General features: G+C 42.7%; 2 protein-coding genes across 4 annotated transcripts in view; one reads left to right on the forward strand and one right to left on the reverse strand.

The window, feature by feature from the left end:
* The window catches only part of CFAP91 (cilia and flagella associated protein 91), a 75953-nt gene extending 61321 nt beyond the window's left edge, over nucleotides 1–14632 (reverse strand). For all 3 annotated transcript variants that reach the window (XM_081086892.1, XM_081086890.1, XM_081086891.1), the window contains exons 1-5: nucleotides 14430–14632; nucleotides 7929–8005; nucleotides 6155–6312; nucleotides 4486–4569; nucleotides 3071–3127 (exon numbers count right to left, since the gene is read on the reverse strand). In XM_081086892.1, the coding sequence (XP_080943018.1) occupies nucleotides 3071–3127; nucleotides 4486–4569; nucleotides 6155–6312; nucleotides 7929–8005; nucleotides 14430–14553 (500 nt within the window). In that variant the 5' untranslated portion in view covers nucleotides 14554–14632. The remainder of the gene's footprint in view (nucleotides 1–3070; nucleotides 3128–4485; nucleotides 4570–6154; nucleotides 6313–7928; nucleotides 8006–14429) is intronic.
* A 2604-nt stretch (nucleotides 14633–17236) lies between these two features.
* COX17 (cytochrome c oxidase copper chaperone COX17) lies at nucleotides 17237–26137 on the forward strand. The gene is made up of 3 exons (XM_081086894.1): nucleotides 17237–17532; nucleotides 18927–19015; nucleotides 25999–26137. The coding sequence occupies exons 1-2, from the start codon at nucleotides 17426–17428 to the stop codon at nucleotides 19009–19011; spliced, it is 192 nt and encodes a 63-aa protein (XP_080943020.1). The 5' UTR covers nucleotides 17237–17425; the 3' UTR covers nucleotides 19012–19015; nucleotides 25999–26137.
* The last annotated feature ends 229 nt before the right edge of the window (nucleotides 26138–26366 follow it).

Raw genomic sequence — 26366 nt, forward strand, 5'->3', positions numbered from 1 at the left:
CAGAATGCAGAATTCTAGGTTGATGGATTTTTTTTCTCGACACTTTAAATTTTCACTTCTCTCCCTTCTTGCTTGCATGGTTTCTGAGATGTAATTCTTATCTTTGTTCCTCTATAGATCATGTATTTTTGTCCTCTGACTTCTGTCAGAATTTTTTTTTTATTGTTGATTTTCTTTAGTTTGAAAATATATGCGTCTGTGTTTTTGTTTTTTTGTGGGGTTTTTGTGTGCATTTATCCTGTTTGGTGTTCTCTGTGCTTCCTGACTCTGTAGTATGGTGGCTGGTATTAATTTGGGGAAATTCTCATTCATTATTGTTTCAGATATTTCTCTGTTCCTTTCCCTCTTTCTTCTCTTGGTATTCCCATTACATGTATGTTACACCTTTGTAGCTGTTCACATTTTCTTGAATATTCTGGGGGTTTTTGAGCCTTTGTTCTCTTAGCTTTTCAGTTTTAGATGTTTTCATGAATATACCCTCTAGCTCAGGGATTCTTTCTTCAGCTATGTCCGGTCAATTAATGAGCTCCTCAAAGGTATTCTTCCTTTCTGTTACAGTGTTTTTTATCTGTGTGTGTGTGTGTGTGTGTGTGTGTGTGTGTTCTTTCTTAAGATTTCCATATCTCTGTTTGGAAATCTGATCTTGCTGTCTACTTTATCCATTAGAGACCTTAGCTTGCTAAGTGTAATTGTTGCAAATCACTGTCTGGTAATTCCAACATTCCTGCCATGTTTGGCTCTTATGTTTATGCTCTCTACAAATTGTCTTTTTTGCTTTTTGGTATGCCTTTGATTACTTGACAGATAGACATGATGTACTGAACAAGAAGAACTGTAAATAGTAGGCCTTTAGCAATATGGTGGTAAGATGTGGGGAGAGGAAGCATTCTATTGTCCTATGATTAGATCTCAGTCTTCTAGTGATCCTCTGGACGGTGAACTTCCTGAGTGTTTCTCAGTCCTCCCCTCCCCTTATGGCTAGACGGAGGTGGAGTTGGATAGTATTTACCTTATTATCAGTTAGGCTCTGGTCACAACCCAGCAGATTAGGCTGTGGTTACGTAGTTTCTACTAAAAGCTGACCTTGCTTAGAAGAACAGAGTGCTCTGGCATATTTCAGAATGGTTTCATCCCCTGCCTTCCCTCCACCAGAAACATGAGAAGACTTTTCTCTAATATTTATTATAAGAGACTTGTTGAGCTCCTGAAGGAAAATCTCACAAAATTGTGAAAGTTCCCCATAACTGGGTCCTCCCAAAGTTTTTAATTATCAGAGTTTTCCATAATGAGTCTCCAACAATTAATCAACTATAGTTCAGGTTTTCCTACCTGTGGCTGGTTCCCAGGGCAGTTTCTATACTCATTAATCTCTTTTCTGGGAAGGCATTACTCCCCATGTTCATCTGACTCTCTCTCTAATCTTGGGGCAGCAGTTTGCCCTGTGTTCTCCCTTCTCTATGGATCCAAGAAAAACTATTGATTTTTCAGTCTCTTCAGCTTTATACTTATTGTTAGGACAGAGTGGCAACTTCCAAGCTCCTACATGTGGAACTGGAGACCTCCATTGAACATTGGCTTTTTATTCTTTTGCCAAGATGCTTACATGGCATCCAAAGTAACAACTTCAACAGCTATCCATGAAAAGGGGTGGCTGGAGAAGCCCAGCTCGCTCCCAGACAAGTGTATAAGGTAGAATTATCTTCACTACTCAGAAACTCAACCCCACCAGAATCCCAGAGTTGACTTCAGTCAGAGATACTGATTCATTCTTTAAACACTTGTAAGAAAGACAGAGAAGAGACTACCTAGCGTGCCAACTATCAGGTTGAACTCTCAGAGGGAATCTTTATCCTTTATGTCACAGCTATTTACGAAGGAGTGAGACACCCAGTGTTCATCAATGTAGACCTCAGAACTCCCCTCAGTTAACTGAACAACTTGTAGACCTAAAGTAATTATGACTCCCAAAGCAGGTGATCCAGTGAGCCTGCTTTTAAAGAATTACCAAAGAATCCACCTGTCTCATAGCTCCCCCTTTGCTCAAACAAAGCATTTCATGGAAAACCTGTCTACAGCTGTCCCCAGGTAAAATGACAGCACACAAAGTTGTTCTGTCTAGGGGGAGAGCAGAGCATCTATTCTCCTTCTATATAAGAGCCTAAGGTGTCCACACATACTCTTAAAAAATCAGAGGAGAATTGGGAATATAATTGACAATTGCCTTGCAGACTACAGACATTTTATAACATATATTTTATTCATAAGATGCTATATCACTAGGAGTAACCAAATCCTTGTTTGAAAGCCAAGCCCTGTCTAAATTTCTATTCAGAAATTTGAGACCTTAAAAAAGGTTTCTTTTCCTGATCATTTCATGAATACCTTGGATTTTTTTCCTCTCATAGAAATATTAAGTTATATTGACACAGAAAAGAGCATAGCAAAAATTAGATTTTTAATGGGAAATTTCACCTAACCTGCAGCTTTACCTTAAAATAAAAAACTGGGGAACTGCACATTAATCCCAGATTCAGGCCTTGTCCGTTACTTCACTCTCACCCTGGTTCACTCCCTTGTGGGACAGAAACCGTGTATGATTTATTTTTGCATAACACATTGTTTTATGTAGATTAGAATTCTAGTATTCAAAAAATATTTCATGATGAATTACCTTTCTTGATAAACTATTGTCAAATAAGTGTGTGTTTCAGGAAAGCAAAAAAGAACATTTAAAGCATTTTTAACTTTATTTTTACCATCACTCATAATGAAAAGTACATTTACATCATAACCATTATATACATATGAACATACATGTATACATCTATCCAAAACAAAAATTATAACTAAAAAACAACTTACCCTCCAGATGGCTGATGATTTGGGCTATTTATTCTATTTCACTTTTCAAAATGCTACTCATGACCCCCTAGCAGATTTCATGACATCTAATGGTTTGTGATTCAGTTTGAAAAATATTGATTTAGAAAACTAGTTTCTGGAAACAAATATGGAAGCAAACGATAAATAAAAAAACTAGAGAAAAAGTTTTAAAATAATGGTTACTTACTTGGTTGATGCCAAAGCAACAGGGGGTGGCATCTGCTGAAAGAATGGAAGGAACGGCCTGGGGACGAAAGGAAAATACAAACATGTGGGACTTCTACATTGTGTGCACTCTGTTTGCTCCCACGGAGCTTGAATATCCCCTATGTCAGTAATCCTCAAACTTTTGACGTACATAAAATCATTAGGGAGGGGAGAGATTCTTGTTCAAAATGCAAAGTCCCAAGTCTAGACGAGGGGATGCAGCAGATACATGGCAGAGCCAATGAAGCTGTACTTTAAACAATCGTCGCCGTGTTTCCTCTGCAGGTGGGAAACAAGGAACACTTTGAGAAGCAATGCTCTATCGTTGGGCTTCAGCCGGTCATTAGCTTCCAGAAACTTCTCAAGAGCCCTGAGACATTCTGACATTCCCAATGATTTAGTTTTTAAAATTTCCCCTCAAAAGTCTAGGAATTGAGTATACTATGTTAAGAATTTAATATTTCTCTGAAAAAGTCAACATCATAAAGTGTCCATAAGGAGTTTGCTCATAAATAATAATGTGGACTACAAATTTTCTTTCTTGAGGAAGCTCATTTAGATATACCAAGCCTATTTTTCTAACTCAGGTAAGACCTACAGGGAAGTATTCATCTTACATTAATTTGATCTGAGTATATGATTATCTCTTGAGTATTAATCACAAATGAAACAAAGTGAATCTTGAACCATGTTAGTGTTGGCAACATTCACACAAAGAGAGCAAATGTCATCTATTTACTACCTTTTAACAATTTTCCCTGCACTATGACTGTCATGCTGTCTCTAGTATATCTCACTTCATGTGATGACTTTTTTTTTTTTTTCAAATATACATTCTTATTTACAGTTACGTACAGTGGGGCCTTGACTTACGAGTTTAATTCATTCCGTGGCGGAGCTCATAACTCAAATTACTCGTATGTCAAATCACTGTGATTTGACAAATCACTAGTTTGCTGCGCCAACTAGCCGTGGGGTATCTGAAGCTGGCTCGTATGTAACCTGAATTTTAGCTCACAACTCAAAGCAAAAAATCGGCCAGCCAAGAGACGGCTCATATCTCGAAAAAACCTGTTAGTCGGGACACTCGTAAGTCAAGGCCCCACTGTTGCCTTGAAGTCAGGCAGACTTAGTTGGGATCCCAGCTCTGTCACTTGCTAACTTAGGTGAGCATGAGTAATTTATTATCCTCTCTTGGTTACAGCTTCCTTAGTGGTAAATTGGGATAATATATCCTAACCTACATTTCTGTTGTGAAAATTTAAAATATATATGTAAAGCACTTAAAGTAGTGCCTGGCACACTATATGCACTTAAAAATGATAGCAACTCTCATTATCATAAAGAGGTTCTCTACTAATATCAGGGCTCATATTCTTAGTAATTACTTTCTACCTTTCAAAATATTTATAGCGATTCTTCCCAGTAACATCAGGATCTTCATAAACTTCTTTAGGCATTTGAAAAGAAGTGTCACATCTAAAATAAAGCAGGAAAACATTATTCAAGTCTAACATATTTCCAAATACCATTTCTATTTAATATTTTTATGTCTATAAAGTAGGAGATACAAGTGTATTTCAGACTGAGAGCAAAGTCTTCTATAACATACATCTGACTGACTTTCCCTGAGCCAGGGAACCTGGAATTAACAAAAGGAAGTGAGAGTTAAGAAAAGAGTCAATTGTCATAGACACAGAGAACAGACTGATGGTTGCCAGAGGGGAGAAGGGTTCGGGGACTGGATGAAAAAGGTTGAAGGGATTAAGAAGTACAAATTGGTAGTTACAAAATAATCATGGGGATGTAAAGTACAGCACAGGGAATATAGTCAACAAAATTATAAAAACTATGTATGGTGCCAGGTGGGTTCTGGAAATATTGGGGGGACCACTTTGTACAGTATATGGTAATCTAACCACCATGCTGTACACCTGAAATGAGTACAAAGTAATACTGAATGTCAACTGTAATTGAAGAATAAAATTTAAAGTTCTTTTTAAAAAAATAAATGAATTACTTGATTTATTTAAAAAAAAAAAAACAAGAAAGGAGTCAATTTATAAAATCCCACATTTTTTTTTAAAAAAAAGCCTACTTTTAATTAATAGCACATGAGAATAACAAAGTTTTAAAAGACAACTTTTGATATCCAGGCTGAAAAAACAGCATTTAAAAAAAATGTTTACTAGGTATGAACTAGTAAATAGTCAAAAGAATAAGGAATTCAGGACACTTGTCTGTGAAGGTGCTTTGGCTACAAGTCTCCAAAACATATTTAGATACTACCAGAAAAGTACACATCCAATTTCTAAGATGAATCAAAGGAACAACAAATTCAGTCACCTCCACCTGTGGTGGCAAGATGTCAATATATATATATATATATATATATATATATATATATATATATATATATATTAGAGGCCCAGTGTATGAAAATTCATGCACTGGCGGGGAGGGGGTCCCTCAATCCAGCCTGCCCCCTTTCACAGTCTGGGAGCCCTCAGGGGATGTCCTACTGACAGCTTAGGCCTGCTTCCCCGGGGGAGCGGGCCTAAGCCGCAGTCTGGCCTCCATCTGCAGGAGCAACTGGCCGATCAGGGGAAGGCGATGCCCCCATCATGCCTCTGCTGCTGCCACTGCTGGCCACCACAGCTGCCTGAACCTCAGGCCCTCGCAGCGGCAGCCGCCATCCGCGGCCTGCCTGAGCCTCGGGCCGGCCCTGGCAGTGGCAGCCACCATCCACGGCTTGCCTGTGCCTTGGGCAGCCACTGCGGCTTTGTCCAGAAGGATGTCCACCCTAATTAGCATATTACCCTTTTATTAGTATAGATTCACGCCAATCTTCTGAGACCATCTGCTAACCAATAAACCTATAACCACTGCTCCTGCATCAGGCCTGGTTTGATTAAAGGGGTTAAGAGAGAATTTGGGGTCCACTGGCCTAGGTATAGCATCAAAATTATACATTTTAAAATAATGCAAAATAAATAAATATTTTTAATATGAAAAATGCATTTATTAAAAACATGAGAAGCAGCTGAAGCTACTAGACACTTACATGCCAAGTTGCTGGAGGGTTTCTCTCCGTTTCTGCTCATGTCCCCTCCATTCCCGACTGATGAATGGTGGGACGGGATCTGCCTTGCTCCAATATAGAGAATGCCTTGGGTAATGGATCAGGTTACTGAACATAGTCCTAAACCTGGGAACTTTCCTCTAATGTTAGGCAGGGAGAAAAAGGACAAAATTATGCCATCAGATTTTCTAAAGCCTTTCACTTACATTGCAAACTGTTTTTAAAGGATAAAAAAGAGTGTATCTGGCACAGAAAGAAGGGTTATTGGTATATACATAGAATATCTCTGGAAGAATACCCAAGAAACTAATGACAATGAATGATTATGTAAAGGGAACAGAGGGCTAGAATTTACTTCATATTGTATACGCTTTTGTACTTCTTGAATTCTTTTAATACAGGTATATATCACTTTCCCCATTTAAATAAATTAGGTTATAATGAGTCCTTTATTCATTATTAGAGGCCCGGTGCACGAAATCCGTGCACAGGGCGGGCAGGTCCCTCAGCCCAGCCTGCACCCTCTCGCAATCCAGGACACCTCAGGGGATGTCTGACTGCCAGTTTAGGCCTGATCCTGCAGGGACATCCCTCTTGCAATCTGGGACCGCTGGATCCTAACCGCTCACCTGCCTGCCTGCCTGCATACCCCTAACCATTTTCCTGCCTGCCTGATCACCCCTAACCACCTCTATCTCGGCCCCCATACCCGGGACCCAGGCTTCTCTCCTCTGGCAAGCCGGAGGCACCCAGGACCTGGGCAGCTTTGCCTCGGCAGGCACCCGGGACCCCGGGCGGCACCGCCTGGGCCCCAGCTTTGTCAGGAAGGACATTTGGAATGACATCCGGAAGACATTCTGTCTATCTGGTCTAATTAGCATATTACCCTTTTATTAGTATAGACTAGTTAATTAATCCCCACACTGGGCCACAAGTATCAAGATGTCTTTGTCCCCTAGTAATCAAGACAAAGTAATTTCTGTAGAACATAAAAACCAGTGGAGATTTGTTTTAAAGATTTGTTTTAAATTGATTTTTTTAAAAAATATATTGTATTGATTTTTTACAAAGAGGAAGGGAGAGGGATAGAGAGTTAGAAACATCTATAAGCCCTAACCGGTTTGGCTCAGTGGATACAGCGTCGGCCTGCGGACTCAAAGGTCCCAGGTGCAATTCCGGTCAAGGGCATGTACCTTGGTTGCGGGCACATCCCCAGTAGGAAGTGTGCAGGAGGCAGCTGATCAATGTTTCTAACTCTCTATCCCTCTCCCTTCCTCTCTGTAAAAAAATCAATAAAATATATTTAAAAAAAAAAAAAAAAGAAACATCTATGAGAGAGAAACATCGATCAGCTGCCGCCTGCACACCTCCTACTGGGGATGTGCTCGCAACCAAGGTACATGCCTTTGGCCAGAATCGAACCTGGGACCTTTCAGTCCACAGGCCGACGCTCTATCCACTGAGCCAAACCGGTTAGGGCTAAATTGATTTTTAGAGAGAGAGGAAGGAACAGGGAGAAGGGGAGAGAAACATCAATATGAGAGTGATACATTGATCAGCTGCCTCCTGCACGCCCCATACTGAGGATCAAGCCTACAACCCAGGCATGTGCCCTGACCAAGAAACAAACCAGCAACACTTTCAATGCCCAACCAATTGAGCCACACCAGCCAGGGCGATAAATCAATCTTATCAGCACAGCCACAATAGATGGCTCAGGTTCATTAAACTGTCTTAGGGAATGAATTAGACCTACCAGTCTGCTTCGACTCAGGAATGCTTGGACATTTGCCTGTGTGTGGTCTTGCTCACTTGACACAGTAAACAACGGATCTGCAAAATAAACAATAAGGTAGTATAAGGAACAGAACATATCTACTCCTAGTCTGAGAACAATGGCAAAGCAATGTAATTTCTTAATTGGAAAACAAATTAGAAAATTTAGATCTTGCCTAACTCCACAACAGCTCATAGCCCTGTTACTCTACCACAGTGAAAGTCTGTTAGATGCATTTCTTTTCTATGCATTCCAAAATCAGTTTATAGACCTGAATAAAAAAAAAAAAAAAAAAAAAAAAAAGGACATATTCTCAAGCACCATAACCTAAACATGCTTTCTTCTATTCTATGAACAAACCAGTTTCCAGTCTGGGAAGCTCAGGAAATAGTGCAAGAAGAAAGAACACTACGCCCATTTGCAAGTGACAGAAACAATAAATTTGGGCACTCTCATTTCAGTACACAGGGAAAATAGGAACTCTTAACAGTATGTCCTCTCCAAATGGGTCAACATGGTAAGAAAATGTCATTCTCTGATAAAAGATAAATAAGATCAGCTATCTTCAGAATTCACCCCTTACGTTTACAGGTATGTTAATGACGGGACTAAGTTATTTCTCCAAAGTTCAACAATTGATTGATATATTGAAAATAGTATGGAGTAAAGGTAAATTTCTATTCATACTCATTTAAAAGGTACCACCTGGTCTATGGTTGCAATTGTGTTATTCACCTGAAATTAGTTTAGCCTGAATAGCTTCTGAGTCTGAATAATAAATAATAAACCATTCTCCTCATATTCCCATAAGGAGTGTGAAGACATGATATCTATGAAAGATTCTTGCCATCTATAGAAGATACTGCATGATTTGGGACTACACATTCTGCAACATATCCTACAACTGTGATCATAATCAGTGTTCAATAAGCAGTAGAGGGAGCATTTGAGGTCTTGATCCCCAGCGTATGTTGTCAGTTTGACTTAAATAAATTCATAAATATTCTCAAAATGGGGAGGGGGGAGGGGGGAAGGCGGAGGGGGGAGCAGTAGAAAGGCCTCTGAGATGCCCACATAATAGCAGTCACCAGGTATCACTTGCTTACTCCTAGACAGTATTAAGTGCTTTACATGCAACCAGAGGCCTGATGCATAAAATTCGTGCAAGGGGCTCAGTCCCCTCCCCCCGCTACCCAGCTTCATCCTGAAGGTAGTCCGGAAGGACGCCCGGAAGGATGTCCAGTCTAATTAGCATGTTTTTTATTATTATAGATATTTGACTTAACCTTCACAAAAACCCAATGAGGTAGGTGCTAGGCTTCCATTTTATAGGTGAGGAAACTGAGGCTTTAAGAAGTTAGCAACTTACTATTTGGCAGTTAGGATTTGAATCCCAATCCTCTGGCTCCCAGGCTTAATAGTATAAACAGCCCATGAATTTTATGGGGGAAATTGTCCCATGGATATCATGAGAGAGCCCCTCAGCCAATTTACCCATATTGTAGAAACAGTTCTAAAAAGCCCAGGAAGCCCTGACTGGTTTGGCTCAGTGGATAGAGCGTCAGCCTGCGGACTCAAGGCTAAGGGCATGTACCTTGGTTGCATTATTCTTATTTATCTTTTATCAGAGAATGACATTTTCTTACCATGTTGACCCATTTGGAGAGGACATACTGTTAAGAGTTCCTATTTTCCCTGTGTACTGAAATGAGAGTGCCCAAATTTATTGTTTCTGTCACTTGCAAATGGGCGTAGTGTTCTTTCTTCTTGCACTCGATTCTGGCTAAGGGCATGTACCTTGGTTGCAGGCACATCCCCATTAGGGGATGTGCAGGAGGCAGCTGATCAATGTTTCTCTCTCATCGATGTTTCTAACTCTCTATCCCTCTCCCTTCCTCTCTGTGAAAAATCAATTAAAAAAAAAAAGAAAAAAGTCCAGGAAGTTGTCACAACCAAGTAATGGTGAGAGGAAGTGTTTGAAATCCCAAGACATAATGTTAGGGGAAAGTATAATAAACTGCAGATTCTGGGGGGAAATAAAAGGAGAAAAGAGTTCATGATAAATTTAGAAAGTATTTTTAAATAGTTTGAAAGCTAGGAAAGATGTATGTGTTTAAAAGACTTTAATTATCAGGACAGTAGTGTAGCTCCTAATCCATTGACAAATGTACAGATTCAAGGAAGTGACAAAGCATAGTGGGCAATTCAAAAGAGGCACATGATACACAGCATTTACAAAAAATGGAGGGAAATGAATACTGGTATATAAATGATTGGCAGTTAGGATTTATAAAAGAATCTTATATGATAAAAGAGAAACATGCAAATTGACCATACCTCCGCTACACTCTCAAGCCATGCTCACCATCCATGCCAACCAGCCAATCAGAGCGACTATATGCAAATTAACCCAGCCAAGATGGCGGCCAGCAGCCACAGAGCTGGAGCAAGCAGGAGGCTTGGTTGCCCCCGGTGATAGACGAAGCCAAGCTTCCCGCCTGCCCTGGCTGGCTGTGGGCTCTGCTCAAGGCAACAAAGTTTCAATTATAGAAGATAAATAAATCCCAGATACCTGCTTCCAGCCAGCCTCCACTGGGAGCTTGGGTGGCTGGGGGCTGTGGCCAGCCTGCAAACAGCCATCAGCCCCTCACCCAGGCTGGCCACACACTCATGGAGTGAGGGCCCCCACTGGGGGGCTTGGCCAGCCTGCAAACAGCCATCAGCCCCTCACCCAGGCTGGCCAGGCACCCCAGTGGGGACTCCCACCCTGAAGGGGCTGTGGCCAGCCTGCAAACAGCCATCAGCCCCTCACCTAGTCTGGCCACACCCTCATGGTGTGAGGGCCCCCTCTGGGAGGCTTGGCCAGCCTGCAAACAACCATCAGCCCCTCACCCAGGATTGCCAGGCACCCCAGCAGGGACCCACACCCTGAAGGGGCTGTGGCCAGCCTGCATACTGCCATCAGCCCCTCACCCAGGCTGGCTAGGCACTTCAGTGGGGACCCCCACCATGAAAGGGGTGTGGCCAGTCTGAAAATGGCCCTCAGCCCTTCACCCAGGTTGGCCAGGCACCCCCGCAGCACCCCTACCCTGATCCAGGACACCCTTCAGGGCAAACCAGCCAGCCCCCACCCATGCACCAGGCCTCTATCCTATATAATAAAAGGGTAATATGCAAATTGACCCTAACAGCAGAATGACTGGGAATGACTGGCCACTATGACATACACTGACCACCAGGGGGCAAATGCTCAATGCAGGAGCTGCCCCCTGGTGATCAGTGCCCTCCCACAGGGGGAACTCTGCTCAGCCACAAGCCAGGCTGATGGCTGCCAGTACAGCAGTGGTGGTGGGAGCCTCTCCCGCCTCCTCAGCAGCACTAAGAATGTCCGACTGAAGCTTAGGCCTGCTCCCTACTGGCAAGTGGACATCCCCCGAGGGCTCCCAGGCTGCCAGAGAAATGTCTGACTGCCAGCTTAGGCCCAGTCCCCCAGGGAGCGGGCCTAAGCCAGCAGGTGGACATCCCCCAAGGGGTCCCAGACTGCGAGAGGGCACAGGCCAGGCTGAGGGACCCACCCAAGTGCACAAATTTTTGTGCACCGGGCCTCTAGTGTCAATTATAAAATACCATAGAAATGTAAGGTATCTGAATTTATCTTAATTACTACAGTGATCACAAGAGTAAAATGACATTTAGTGACTATGCCCAAGCAAAGCTTTCTAGAGGAGCAAAAGCCTTGAATAGATAATTAACTACATTGAAAGGCCATTGGGTTTGAGAGATGGGGACAGAGGAAGGGTGAAAAAGCTTGGAAAGGTGTTCATATTTGTACCATTGACCCCCACCCACCCTGGTCAACACTTATCTTATTTCTCTCTTCAATTTTCAACTAAGATATACAAGGACTCTATACAATTGGTGGTGAGCTTTAGGCTAAGAACTCATGTAGAGTGCCACCCCAGTCCCTATCATAGCAAAAGAAATCCATACACAGTGACTCTCTATCAGATGGAAGAAGGAAGCATATACATTGCAAGCAGGGTTTGAGTTGCTAAATAAAGTATAGGATGCCCAGTTAAATTTGAATTTCAGATAAGCAAAGAATTACATTTTATATAAATACTAGAGGCCCAGTGCATGAAATTCCTGCACTTGGGGGCGGGGGGGTGGGGGGTGGGGAGGCTCAGTCCAGCCTGCACTCTCTCGCAGTCTGGGACCCCTCGGGGGATATATGACTGCTGATCCCAGGGGGATCGGGCCTAAGCCTGCAGTCAAACATACCTCTCACAGTCTGGGACCCCTGCTCTCTACTCCTTACTGCTTGGCTCGCTGCTCCTTAGTGCTGCCATGGAGGCAGAAGAGGCCACCACCACCACTGCACTCGCCAGCCAAGAGCCCGGCTTCTAGCTGAGCCGTGCTCCCCTTGTGGGAGCGCACTGACCACCATGGGGCAGCTCCAGTGTTGAGCATCTGCCCCCTGGTGGTCAGTGCGCATCATAGCGGCCAGTCATTCCCCTGGTCATCCTTGCCAGTCGTTCTGCCATTCAATTGATTTGCATTTTAGGGTCTTATTATATAGGATATCCCAAGTATTGCATGGAACTAAAAATGTAAACCAAAATAGTATACATTATTTGCCTCAAATTCAAATGTAACAGTGTGTCCTATATTATTTTTTTTCTCTTCACCTAAGGATATGTTTTGATTGGTTTTTTAGAGAGAGAGGAAGGAAGGGGGGAGAGAGAGAGAGAGAGAGAGAGAGAGAGAGAGAGAGAGAGAGAGAGACCTTGATGTGATAGAGAAACATCAATCGGTTACCTCACGTACACCCCCGACCAGGAATTGAATCAGCAACCTAGGTATGTGCCCTGACTGGGAATTGAACCCACAGCTGGTTGGTGTATTGGACAATGCTCCAACCAACTGAGCTGCCCAACCAGGGCAATGTCCACTCTTATATTTGCTAAACCTGCTAACCCTACCAGGGTGAAAGACCATAAGATCTAAGATATTGAGCAGGAGGCCTCAGCACCTTAGTCCTGACGTCCCTGCCCTGGCTATGTTATGCTTCCTGTCCATGAATAGCTGTCAGGATGCCTGCTTTATTAGAACAATCCAAAGTTTGATTTAACCTATTCTGAGTGGACGTGGAAACTTTTAGCAATCTCTCTGGGGTGGGGGTAGGAGGAGGAATTACTTTTAGGGATAAAAGAAAGAAGGAGCTGAATAAATTCTTTGCCTGTCTTTGCTGAAGGAAGATGTCTTCCCTAGTTTCAAATTACCTTTGAAACAAACGTGGTGATGTGTTTAGAGGAGTTTACTAGATTTATTTTACAAGATGAAATCACGAGCAGGTTTCATTACACAGACCCTATAGGAAATGGGTATTCTATAGGATTCCCATCCAAAGGAGACCCTGGGAATCCCAGAGGATATATGATATGGTTAAAAGTAATACAAGGTTCAGGTGAAGAGCCTGGGACTACTGAGGTAAAATTGGAAAAAGTCATGCTTAAATATGATAAGTTTTGTAAAATAGTAAATTCAATAATTTAATAAACATTTATGAGGCACCTAGCATATGTACCAGCACTGGAATAGGTACTGAATTGACTACAAATATGTCTAGAGCAGCGGTTCTCAACTTGTGGGTCGCGACCCCTTTGGGGGTCGGTCGAATGACCCTTTCACAGGGGTCGCCTAAGACCATCGGAAAACACATATATAATTACATATTGTTTTTGTGATTAATCACTATGCTTTAATTATGTTCAATTTGTAACAATGAAATTGGGGGTCACCACAACATGAGGAACTGTATTAAAGGGTCGCGGCATTAGGAAGGTTGAGAACCACTGCTCTAGAACAAGAACTTAGAGAACGCAACGGGACTTAAGGTCCAGTATAAGAGACAGAACGTAAATGGATAATCAGGGCATCACAATAAATTGGGGCTTTAGTGGCCCAAAAGGACACCGTGGCCCTAGTGTATAAGCAACACTTTATTGGATAAGAATAAGTTTAAAGAAAAAGAGAAAACTAAAAACTATGGGGAGATAAACTGTCACTTTACCGAGAATGCCAGATTTGGAGGTGTCCAGAGAATGGCAACGGAAAGGTCCTTGTTGGGCATTTTATGCAGTTTGAGTGCGGGGCTGTTGAGAGACTCTCCAAGCCTGCAAATCATTGCATACTTTCCTTGATACTAAAACTCCCAGGATGATCGCTTAAGGCTGTGCAAATTATCAGGAAGAGAGGATGGCGAAGAGTAGGGCGGCGCCGCGCCGCGCTGGGGGACGCAGAGCGCATGGACGGCTTCCGAGGAGCCCTGGAGGGATCGGGGCTGCCCCCACCCCACAAAGGACAACCGCGGGCCAGGGGTTTGTCCTTAGGCTCGTCTTTCCTCTTTCGTTCGCCCGTCCCCCCGTCTTAGGACCCACCGCGTCCACAACTCAGGAGGGAGGTCTGGGGCACCCTTACCGTACAGGTAATCATACGTTCGGCTGCAGGAGACGTGGCCCTTGGCCCCCGAATTCACCTCGCACCGGGTTTGAGACCCCTGCTGCTTGGCCTGGGGCTCCACGATGGTCATGGTTTGGCTCATGGCGCCTCCTCGCCCCTCCGGCCAGCAGGGGTCCAAATAGGTACGCCGAGCGGCTGTGTGCACCGTAGCTATGGTAACCTCGGCTGGAACTGGAGGGTGAGGGGCGGGGCGAGGAGCAGAGGAGGCGGGGCTAGAATAAGGGGCGGGGCTCAAGAGGGACGGGGTCGGGGGTGCTGGCGTGGGAGAGAAGTGGGGTGAGAATGAGCAATCCGCCTTGGAGGGAGCGCAGAGGGCGGAGGGGTAGAAAGGACGTGGAAGTGGCCGGAATGGGGAGGGGAGGGGAGGGGAGGGGAGGGGAGGGGAGGGGAGGGGAGGGGAGGGGAGGGGAGGGGAGGGGAGGGGAGGGGAGGGGAGGGGAGGGCGGGGCCCACCTTACTTGCCACTACATTCCCGAGGTGGATCCTCGAGCTTACCTCAAATTCAAATGTAACGGTGTGTCCTGTATTATTCAGTTCAACGCTGCAGGGCCCGAGGCTGCGGAAAAGGCTGCTGCTCAAATACAGCAGCATTTGTAACCTCCTTCGGAAATCCCTGGGAAATTTCAGAACCTTCTAGAGTGGCTGTCTCTCATTTCGGACATCCCCTTTTCGCGGGGCCCCTTCTGCGAGCTGAGGGATCCAGCTCCTGAACGCAGAGCCTTGGCGCTTGGAGCTCTGGTCCCAGGGCCACAGCGTCCGAGGGCTCCGTACTGTTGTGACTGTTCAACCGCACGCTGCTGCCATTTACTGACCCCTGGGCATTAAATCAACAGAGATCACGTACTGTAGGCACTTCCTCTGCTTTTTGAAACTATTTGTTAGGGGAAATTTTTTTAACATAGGCAAATGTGAATCCACTTTTAATAATGACCCCTCATGTACCTATCACCAGGAATCAACAATTACCAACATTTTGCCAACCTCATTTCATCTATTCTCTCCCCTCTTTTTGCTTGAGTATTTAAAAACAAAACCCAGACATTATTTTACCCTTAAATTAATCTGCATCTCAAACTGATACGGATTTTTTTAAAAAAACTTAACCACCAATCTAACAAAATTAATAATTCCGTCATATCATCTAATACTCAGTTCCTATTCAAATTTCCCTGGTTGTGTCCAAGATGTCATTTAAAGGTTGGTTTGTTCTGATCAAAAGATAAGTCTTCGCATTGCATTTTGGTATGCCTCTTAGGTTCTTTCATCCTAGAACAGTTATTCTAACACTTTCAATCATTTTCTTTATTCCCTGGGATTCTTTTATAAAAAGAACTTTCTCTCACCAACTCATTGGTCATCCTAAAATATAGGAATCTTAGAGGAAAGACTGGAAAAATGCTAGATTCTTTCACTTTAATTAACACATTTCAGAGAAATGAGTTTGATTTTGTAACCTGGAGGCATTTATAGATTTAGATTTTGGTTAGACCAGTCACTGTAATGGCTTCCTTTTTTATTTTGATGCAATTAACTTTATCAATTTATTTACTTGCAATTTGTGTTTTTCAAATAGGTTGTTCCTTCCTCCTGGGTGTAAAGATCATCTCTTCCACTATCGTCTATCAATTTCTTAGTTTCACCTCTCACATGTGGACCTTTAATGCATCCAGTGCCCCTCCTTTTGATGTGGTGTTTAATTTTTTCCAATTAGCTTTCTTTTCCCTAATGATTTGTTGAACTGTGCTATTGTATATTATATTTCCAAGAGATGTTGATGTTGATAGTTCAAGAAACACCATTTGAGTGGCAAGATACTAAACAACAGGAGTGAACACCTAGTTGAAAGAACTGATAATGTAGATAAAGGTACATTTAGGAGGACATAAGAGCAATGTTTTATATTATTAAACATACTAATCCCATAATGAAGCAAAAATCATGCTTATTAGAAGTTTTTAGAGGACAAAATGGGAATGGTTTTAGTAACTTGGAAAATACGAATATAGAACCTAATTCCATTCAGCACCTGACCACCTGGGTTCCCTGAACTAAATCTCAGAAATACAGAAACAAACTTTAGTTAGGTGATATTGAAATTTTGATTACCCCAAATATCTATCATCAGGTAGTTATTTGAATAATGCCACAAAGTCCTGCTTTAAAAAATAGTTCAGTCCCTTTGCCCAATAATTCTCAGTAAAAAAAAATAGGTGTGCACATTGTATTGCAAATAACGTAGGACAACAGTTTACCTATCTACCTGAATTCAAGAAATGTCAAAGGAAGGCATTTTGCAATTTTATTAAACAATATACTGTACTTGTCCTGATTGAACAATTCATACTGAAATCAAATTAGTAGGAGGGAGCTATAGACATCAATTAACTGCGGATTTAAAGTGTATGGGGTGAGGTATGGGTGCTAGGGAAAATTTTTTTCAATACTGTGGAATGTCGTTGTTCAGTGTCTTTGTCACTCGTCTTTAACTAGGTCAATGAAACAGGGGAGAGGGTCAGGAAGAAGGCAGTGCCCATCCTGAAACACAGAGAACTAAGCTCTAACTCCAAGGGGGCCGGCTTTCAATAGTGTGCTCTCTCGTTTATCAGGGACAAGACGTTTCACTTCCTACGGCTTCAGTTCTCGACATTCGCGGTAGGTGGAGGGCTTGAGCGATGTCTGATTTCCTCATTCTTGACCTTTGTGAATTGTAAACTCTGCGCGCCCTTTCACCTCGCCTCTCTGCGCCTGCGTCAAAGAGGCGTTTCGGTGACGTCATTTAGTCACTTCTGCGCATGCGTCCTTTTGATCCTCCTCCCGCGCCCAACCGTCTGAGAGAGGCAGGACTTCCGGTCTTTCTGGACCGGATGCCGGAAGTGACTGCGAGCGAATCGGCGTTTGCGGAGGTTGGGAGCGTTGAGAGTCCCTGTACCTAATAGCTGCTTTCATCTTGCAAGATGCCGGGTCTGGCGGCCGCAAGCCCTGCCCCTTCTGAGACGCAGGAGAAGAAACCGCTGAAGCCCTGCTGCGCCTGTCCAGAGACCAAGAAGGCGCGCGATGCGTGGTCAGTGCGCGGCCCGGGGCGGGGCGGCCGGGGGGCCCTGCGCCTCCTTCCGGCGGCGTTGCCCCCTGCGCCTCCTGGGGCGGGTCCTGGCCCTCGCTTGGCGGAGCGGCTCTGTTTGGGGTTATTTGGGCCCCGTAGGCGTCGCGGTGGACTGTGCTGTTGTCTGAGCTCGCAGCTCGGGTGGGACACGGGTGAAGGCTTAGGAGAGAGGTCGGATTGACCCGACCTCCGTTCACTCATTTTCCCCCAGGAAGGGTTTTTGAGCATAACTTTAGGTCGGAAGATGTCGAAGTGGGTAAATTTGCTACTTGATTTAAAGGAGCTTTAAGTTAATGGAGACATGCCAGTAATTGCTACGGACTATTATAAAAAATTGAGCAAAACCAAAGAGTAATAATTTTCTGGTAATGCCTACCAAATTTTAGACATAGTAGGACACGGTACATTTCTTAACAGTACTAAAGCGTCCCTCCCCCGCCCCCCCTCAGGTAGATCATTTAAGTCAGTTTATAACTGTTAGGAGACATTGTAGTGTTCAGGAGAGTACCTCTAGATTACCATCATTCTACAAAAGCTTTGGTCGTTTTCATTTTATGCAGCCTCTCTTGTGGAACAACTCTTATTAGGAATTTTCAGATGTGAATGTACACTTCCCTTCAGCCCCTTTTTTGTCCTTACATGAAGGCAAAGAAAATATAAGTGGCATAATGAGGTCAATAAGAGCTGTAGGAGCCCAGTGCTTTTTTGTTAATCCTTAGTACTTTGCAAATAATATTGTGGAGGGAGAATTGAAACGGGGCGTTCAAAACAAGTCACCCCAAGATATGCTTCTGTGATTTGCAGGTTGTTTTGAGCTGAAGGCCATGTTAGCTGTGGCCTCAAGAGGATCTGCCTCCCCCCACACACTCCCCTTCCCCCTTAACTTCCTAGAAGGACTTGAATTAGGGGCCTTGCCTATAAGAGATGATCAGAAATAACTTCTTTTGACCTATTTATGGGGCAGGACAAACTTATAAGTATTAAGTATCTGCTTTTACAATCCTGCAGTGACCTTTTAAAGCCCCCAGGGCACCTTGCCTCCTCCCTAGCTCAGGATGTCTTCGTACCCATGTTCCCTTTCTGTCTCAACTGCTCCTGCGAGTGGAGTCTCTGGCTCTTATGGATGCAGGGTTCCCAATACCTCTGTATGTATTACATTTGATTATTTTCTCTTGCTAATGTCTCAAGCCTATTGGATTATTAGACCAATCAGAAGAACATTTTTTTTTTGAACTCCAGCTACATTCCATCAGACTGTGTTCTGCCTCACTCCACGTCACTATTATGCATGCTTGCTTACTGCTAATATGCTTAATGGCTACTTTGTTAGATAACAAGTACATTTTGTTTTGTAGCATTATTGAGAAAGGAGAAGAGCACTGTGGACACCTAATTGAGGCCCACAAGGAATGCATGAGAGCCCTGGGATTTAAGATATGAAATGGTGAGCATGATACTCTCTGATGGGGAAGGTAATGCATAGGCTCATTGCTTCAAATTTCTCTATTGCTCTACAGATTTTGCAGTCATTGGGCAACATTTTATCTGAAAGGTAGTTTACCTGGTTAATCTAACATGTAGAAATAGCACTAAAAAATAACTTCTCAGTTTCTAATGTAGGGAGTAAATGACACTAATAAATTGAGAGGTATTGGGTGGATTTGGGAAGGGAAGAATTTAGCTTTTAAGAAAGGGCTTTACCAGGAATCATGGCTTAGGAATTTCATAATATTTAGTTGTGCTTAAAGGAACTAAAGGGAAAACATTCTATTTCTTGTTTCTAATGTTGTGAGTCTTTAATAAGTGCTTTTAAACAGAGAGTAGGCAACACATGAAGTATTGCTTTCTGCAAAACAAAAATGAAATATTTTCTGTTTCTCTTTTGTACTGTGCTTTATTCTAATAACTAACCCATTGTATGCCATAAGCGTCTATATACGCAAGCGGCAGACCTTCCCCACACGCCATGTGTGTCTATAAAAAAAAAAAATGTTTTCTCTAAGTGGCAGCCCTGACCAACTTTAAAATCATTTTTCCTGAAAATTTTCAGCTGAAAATATTCAAGAACACCAGAATTGTAATATATTTATTTTTATAATATTCATTGCAAATTGATTTTTTAAATTCAATTCAAAATATCGTGGCGTGTGGGGATGGTTTTCATTTTGGATGCGTGACAGTTAACTGGTTAAAACTCAGACCATTTTTTGAAGAACTTTGAATCTAAATTTTAATGCTGAAGGGGACCTTAATAAATGATTTTTCTTTCATTTGGAAGCTCTTCAGGTAGCAACTTGACTCACTCCCTCACTTCATTCAGATCTGTTCAAATACCTCCTTGTTGAAGAGGCTTTCCCTCAACATTCCAGCTAAAATAGCATCCCTTACCTGGTTGGCAGGCTCAGTGGTTGAGCGTTGACCTATGAACCAGCAGATCATGGGTTCGATTCCCAGTCAGGGCACATGCCCCAGTTGTGGGCTTGATTCCCAGTAGGGGGTGTGCAGGAGGCAGCTGATCAGTGATTCTCTCTCATCATTGATGTTTCTATCTCTCCCTCCCTGAAATCAATAAAAATATATTTATAAATAAGTAAAATAACATCCCTCCCCCATCGCTGTATCCCAGCCCCGTCCAAGAAACTTTCTGTGATAATGAAAGCGTCCTGCACTTGCACTCTCCAGTATAGTAGCCACTAGCCATATGTGACTGTTGAACCCTTGAAATGTGAGTACTAAAACTGAGGAACTGTATTTTTAGTTTTATCTAATAAGCACATGTGGCTAGTGTCTACTTTATTCTTAACACCATTGCCTGCATATTATGTAGTTATTTATCATCTGCTTTGTTTTACTCCAACTAGAATATGATCTCTGAGAGAGTAGGAATTTTCTGTTTCACTGTCACATTCTCAGGATCTAAAACATAGTAGGTGTTCATTAGAGATTGTTATTAAATGAATAAATAAATGAAATTAAATCCTATAAATATGAAATGATTCCTGAGATGGGTTAGCAGGATCAGAACTGGAACCTGTCTCCAGGCAGACTCCCTCTGCCTTTGGCTTTCCACATCACACCACCACTTTTAATTTAATAATGGCTGAGAGATAATGCCTCAGCCCATACCAATATAACAGTAATAGAGAGCCTGGCTTCTTTCCCTTTCACCTCTTTCCTCCCTCTTTGGAATTTCACATATGGCCAGTGTTCCTCATTGAGCTATAAAAAGGAGGATAAGGAACTTGTCCCAAGTTGATAAGAAGTATCACTGTATAGTGGAAAACATTGTAGGCTGAAAGTGCTCAGGCTTAATTTTGGTTCTCCTGATGTCTAGCTTAATATGTTTTATTTCAGCTACATCCTCTTTGGACTTTACTTTTTGTTTTGTTTGTTAATCCTAACCCAAGGATTTAAAAAAAAATAAAAAAAAAATATATATATATATATATATATATATATATATATATATATATATATTTTTTTTTTTTTTTTTTTAAGAGAGAGAGAGTAGAAAGGAGGAAGGGAGGGATGGGGAGAGACAGACACATTGATTGGTTGCCTCCCATACATTCCCCAACTGGGACTGGGGATTGAGCCTGCAACCCAGGAACATGCCCTTGACTGGGAATCAAACCCAAGATCTTTCCAAGCTTGGGCTGACACTCTAACCACTGAAAGTAACACTGGCCAGGGCTGGACTTTACTTTTTATTGATAAAAAGAGAACCATAGTAAGTTTTTTTATTTAAATATGGTATATCTACTCTGTGTATATATGAAATACTAAAGTGGCTTTTAGATTAGATGGTCATGGTGAACTGTTTTGTAAAATAAGTAGATTTGAATGGGGGTTGTGTTCTTAAAAAGTATAAATATACCTATTGATTCTTTTTAAAGACATGGAATCTCAACACTTGTACATGGCTTTTTTGTTGTTAGTATACACACATCCAGAGGAGAGTCCTGAGACTGAAAATACACCTCCCTAAGTGCAGGGCAGGGAAATACCAAACGAAGAGGCTGGCCAATCCAGTTTGGCAATTAATAGAGTTTATTAAGGGAAACTTACATACAAGGCCTGTCTTGGGCAGCTTAAAGATGAAATAGATCCCTATACTCCTGACAGGCGCCAGGAAAGCATATAGGGTAAATGGAGGCATAGGTACAGGCACGAGTGTGTGAATATTACCAGGTCAGGACAACAACCTGTTGCAGAAACCCACACGTAGAGGGAGGTCAGGGAGGGGTCCTGGTTTATGTCAGAATGAACATCAATTAAGATCAGACATCTATAAGGGGACTTTGCAGAAAACAACCTCTGTTCTGGCCCAGATGCAGCTTGCGGGACAGATGGTGCTCACATCATGGAACAGTTTCTCCTCCACACTTGTTCATAATCTAACTCTCTTCTTAGTTATGTAAGCTGTTGGCTAGGGCTGAACCTGCCTTTATAAAAAGGGTGATTTTAGAAAATGCTAATTTTAGGAGCACCAAAAGCTTTTCTTGGACTTCATATAAATCACAGAGGTAGTACAATTGTTACAAGTAGCATATATTCACAAGGACCAGGAGATACCAGTTTTCTTATGTTATTGGGACAGAGTTTGAGTGATTCCTGTGTGTGTGTGTGTGTGTGTGTGTGTGTGTGTATCCCTAATATGCAACTAGACCGAACAGCAGAACAACCAGTTGCTATCATGTGCACTGACCACCAGGGGGCACACGCGCAATGTGGCGGGCGTCGGCCACAGTGGGATGGTGGAGCAGGTGAGCGGGGGGCACCAGACCAAGGCGGGACACTAGTTGCTGTCATTGGGGCGAGCCTCTGGTGGTTACTGAAAATTCTTTGCTCCCGTGCTGCAGTCCCACCTGGCGCTCACACCTGCTGCCAGCGCTGGTCCTGCTTGCACCCGCTGCCAGCACCCAGCGTGGTCAGCCCCAATCACCCCTCAGGGCTTATCCACCTCCCCCTACTCCTGAGGCATGATAAGAACTGGCAGCCGCCTCTTGCACCCACTGCTGGCGCTGGCCCCGCTCGAAACCACTGCCAGCAACTGGCACCAGTCCCAATTGTTTGGTGACATCAGCGTGTGCAAGCGGTGGCTGCTGGCCCTGATCACCCTGAGGGTTTCTCCACCTCCCCCAGCTCCTGAAGGGCAATGGGGCAGCAGCTTCTGCTCGCACCCTGATGATGGCGCCAGCCCCAATCGCTCTGTGCCATCAGGCCCCAATCACTCCGCACCATCAGTGGGTGCGAGCAGGGGCCAGCGCTTTCAGCACGTGGGAGCAGGGCTGCCAGCAGACAAGGGACGGGGGCTGTGGCAGGAGGGGACAGGCAGGGGCGTGGAAGATAGGCCGAGACCCGCCCCTGTGCCCACCACAGCCTTGTGTTGTGGCCCACAGTTCCTTTAAAGGTGCACGAATGCGTGAACTGGGACCCTAGTCTATACTAATAAAAGAGTAATATGCTAATTAGACCAGGAGACCTTCCAGACAAAGCCACGGTGGCAGGGCCAAGGCAGAGGCGGTTAGGGGCAATTAGGCCAGGAGGAGAGGGCAGTTGGGGGTGATTAGGTCTTTTGGGGAGATAGTTGGGGACGAGCAGGCCTGCAGTGGGGGGCAGTTGGGGGCAATCAGGCTGGCAGGAGGCAGCAGTTGGGAGTGAGAAGCCGGTGGGAGGGGCAGTTGGGCGTGATGAATTAGGCAGGCATGTGAGTGGTTAGGAGCCAGTGGTCCTGGATTGTGAGAGGGATATCCAACTGCTGGTTTAGGTAGTTGGACATCCCCCGAGGGGTCCCAGATTGGAGAGGGCGCAGGCAGGGCTGAGGGACACCCCCCATGCATGAATTTCGTGCACCGGGCCACTAGTTTGTCTATAAAAGAAAATGCAAGAGCTTTGGACTTAGAAGATCTGGTGTTTAACTGGTTGCATGGTCTTGGGCAAGTCCTTAACTTTCTGAACTTCAGTTTTCTCATCTGTAAAGCAGAGATAATAATACATGACCAAACGACTTTATAGTCGTTGTGATGATTAAATGATATATGTGTGAATAAGCTTTGTAAACTTGTCAAATAGAAACCAGAAAGGAATTCCCCATATCTTGGGAGTTGTGGCTAGCAAACCTTCAGTTGGGGTCTGTTGAATATATGACCTAATAATGTATTTTTGAAATCTGGTTAGAAGAGCAATCTGAATCCACATAGGGCCCTTCGAAGAATTTTGGAAGAGGGACAGGTGTCCGATTTCCCTAACCCCCCTGGGGAAATGGAGGAACAGTGAAGTCAAAAATGCTTGCTGAAGTTGAGTGGATAGATGGTGGAATTAAAATTAGAGTCTAGGTCTTTTTTTTAATCCTCACTTGAGGCTATTTTTTCATCGCAACCTTTTTGGTATACAGGATGTCACTTCAACCAACTGAACCACTAGGTAGGGCACTTTACACTTTACTCCTTGCACTTAATGGGGCTTTATTGCCAACATATTCACTTTTAGGATTGCGCATAGTCTTGATTTATAATCTGAAAACTTGATAATGAATACTAATTAGACCTATTGTTGAAATGCATAGGTATATAACCAGGTCATTGGCTGTAGGGTAAAATCCAGCACTGCTGTCTGCACTCTTAAAAGATTAACTTAACTGAATTCATACCTCTCAGACAGTTAGACCACATTTTTCTGAGGCTAGCTTCAAGGGAAAAATATTTTTGCAAACTTAGGTCTTCCCAGTAATGAGTATAAACATTACAAATTCAAAAACCTTAGTAGGTATTAATGTTATATCCTAAATAAGGTAGGTCTTAATTGTATCTTAAGCCCCACCTTAACGTAGGTTGGAACTTAATATAAAAGTAGGCTGCATTCAACCAAAGGTGTAATTTATAATCACCTGCTGAGGCATATTTTCCTAAACTCACAAGCTTGGTCCCCGATCTGCACCTGTTAGTTCAGAAACTCCTACCTAGATAATTTTCAAGTGTGTCCCTCTTTAACAACCAGTGGCTTAAGCTGAAGGGATAATTCTAAATAAAACTATGGAGATTTAATAGTAGTAAAAGCTGAGACTTGAAAACTACTCTTAAGAAAAATTAGGTGTGTGATGGTGGTGATTCTCAACACTTCCTTCTGTCTTATGACTGCTTCTTTTACTGAAAGAGGAACTAGAGGAACCTAGAACCTGCTAAAAAAAATGTGAACAGGAAATAGCTAGTATCTTTCTGCCATTAGGATTCAGAAGGAACCGGGAGAACTCATTTAGGGGGCTAAAATCATTGAAAGAAATTAGAGGACTACCATTTAGTGGTTGTGATAATCAGTATTTATTAAGTTTAACTAAACTTAATAGTAGGTTGAAATATACTTAAAATATGCTGATTTCATACATACATGCAGCTAATAATGTATGAGAATATGATCCTGAGAAAATCCAGGAAAAGGGTTATTTCTGCTATTCAAACACTTATTTATTCAATAGATATTTATTGCTTAAGACCCTAAAAAAATGCTAAGATGAGAAGAACAGGATCTCTTCTGTCAAGAACTTTACACCCAAAGATATAACCAAGAGGTTTCCATATATGATATTCAGTCAGTAGCAAATGAGGTAACAGTGTTTGCTATGGACTGCTATCTCTTGAATGTTGAGTAGCTTCATTTTTGATTTTCTTTCCTGCTCAGGCCTTTCCCTTAACTGTATTTTTCCTTTGAGCCTTTTGAAAATTGATGGTTTAGATATTTTTATTGTTGATGAGGCTTATCTTTTCTAAACCAAATACAGGGACTAGCGAGCTGAGGGAAGCACTTGCCTTGGACTTGAAGATTTGGCTAGCCCAGATTACGTAGTTACCTTTTTAGCATTGTTCTCTGTCTTCTGGGATAAGGATTGGGGGTAGGAGTGGAGGTGGGTGAGAGCTGTCTGGAGAGAGGCCTGGTACTGCCTGACTAGATCTACAACCCTCTCCTCTATTACTCTCCCCTTTTGATCTTTACAAATGGATTTCAAAAGGGTTACCCTTATTTTGCCCTTGGGATGAAGTGAGTAACTTTCCACAGGAAGTGCCTTGTATGTAGAGCTGAACTTCTGCCTTTCGCTTTGTACATCTTTGCCAAACATACTTGAATCAGCAAGGAGGGGTTTGAGTATCTGTGAAAATAAACTGCCTTAGCTTTTTGGGGAAGATATTTTTGAGAAAATATGTAGTTTTACATCAACAAAGACTTGTGAAGATTAAACTGTGATGGATTGAACAGTTTCAGTGATGTTTTTAGTTAGGCAAAACTAGAATTTTAAAATGTGGACCTTTTATTCCATGACTGGTTTAGAATAATTGTGGTAGTTGGTTAACAGTACTTAGCTGAGTTTCCTAACTCCATAGGTCTGGCATGATGTTTGAAATTTGACTTTCTAAAATAAATCTTTTTCTGTAGGTGGTCTGCTCTGTGAATGAATAATTCTGAAGAATGAAGATGATTTAATAATTTGGAGAGTTCTTTAATGAACTTTCATAAATGGTAAAAGTATAATTTATTAAAAAAAAAAAAAAAAAAGGAAATTCCCTGGTTAAAAATCTTTAGGTGTGTTTCTTTCTGTGTTCCTTACATCGTCACACATTTACTTACTTACTTACTTATTTATATTAAAGCATGTAGAATAAACAAATCTTGTAATATAAATTTCTTACATTGTGTCATTCTGGGAACTCTTGGGTATTTGTTGTAAGGAGAAAGCAAATACTGATGTCATCCAATGAGATCTTCAAAATCAGTACATGGAAGTAAAAAATAACCCTTTACCA

Source organism: Myotis nattereri, assembly GCF_964212035.1.
Source record: "Myotis nattereri genome assembly, chromosome: 3".
In the NCBI taxonomy this organism is placed as follows: Eukaryota; Metazoa; Chordata; class Mammalia; order Chiroptera; family Vespertilionidae; genus Myotis; species Myotis nattereri.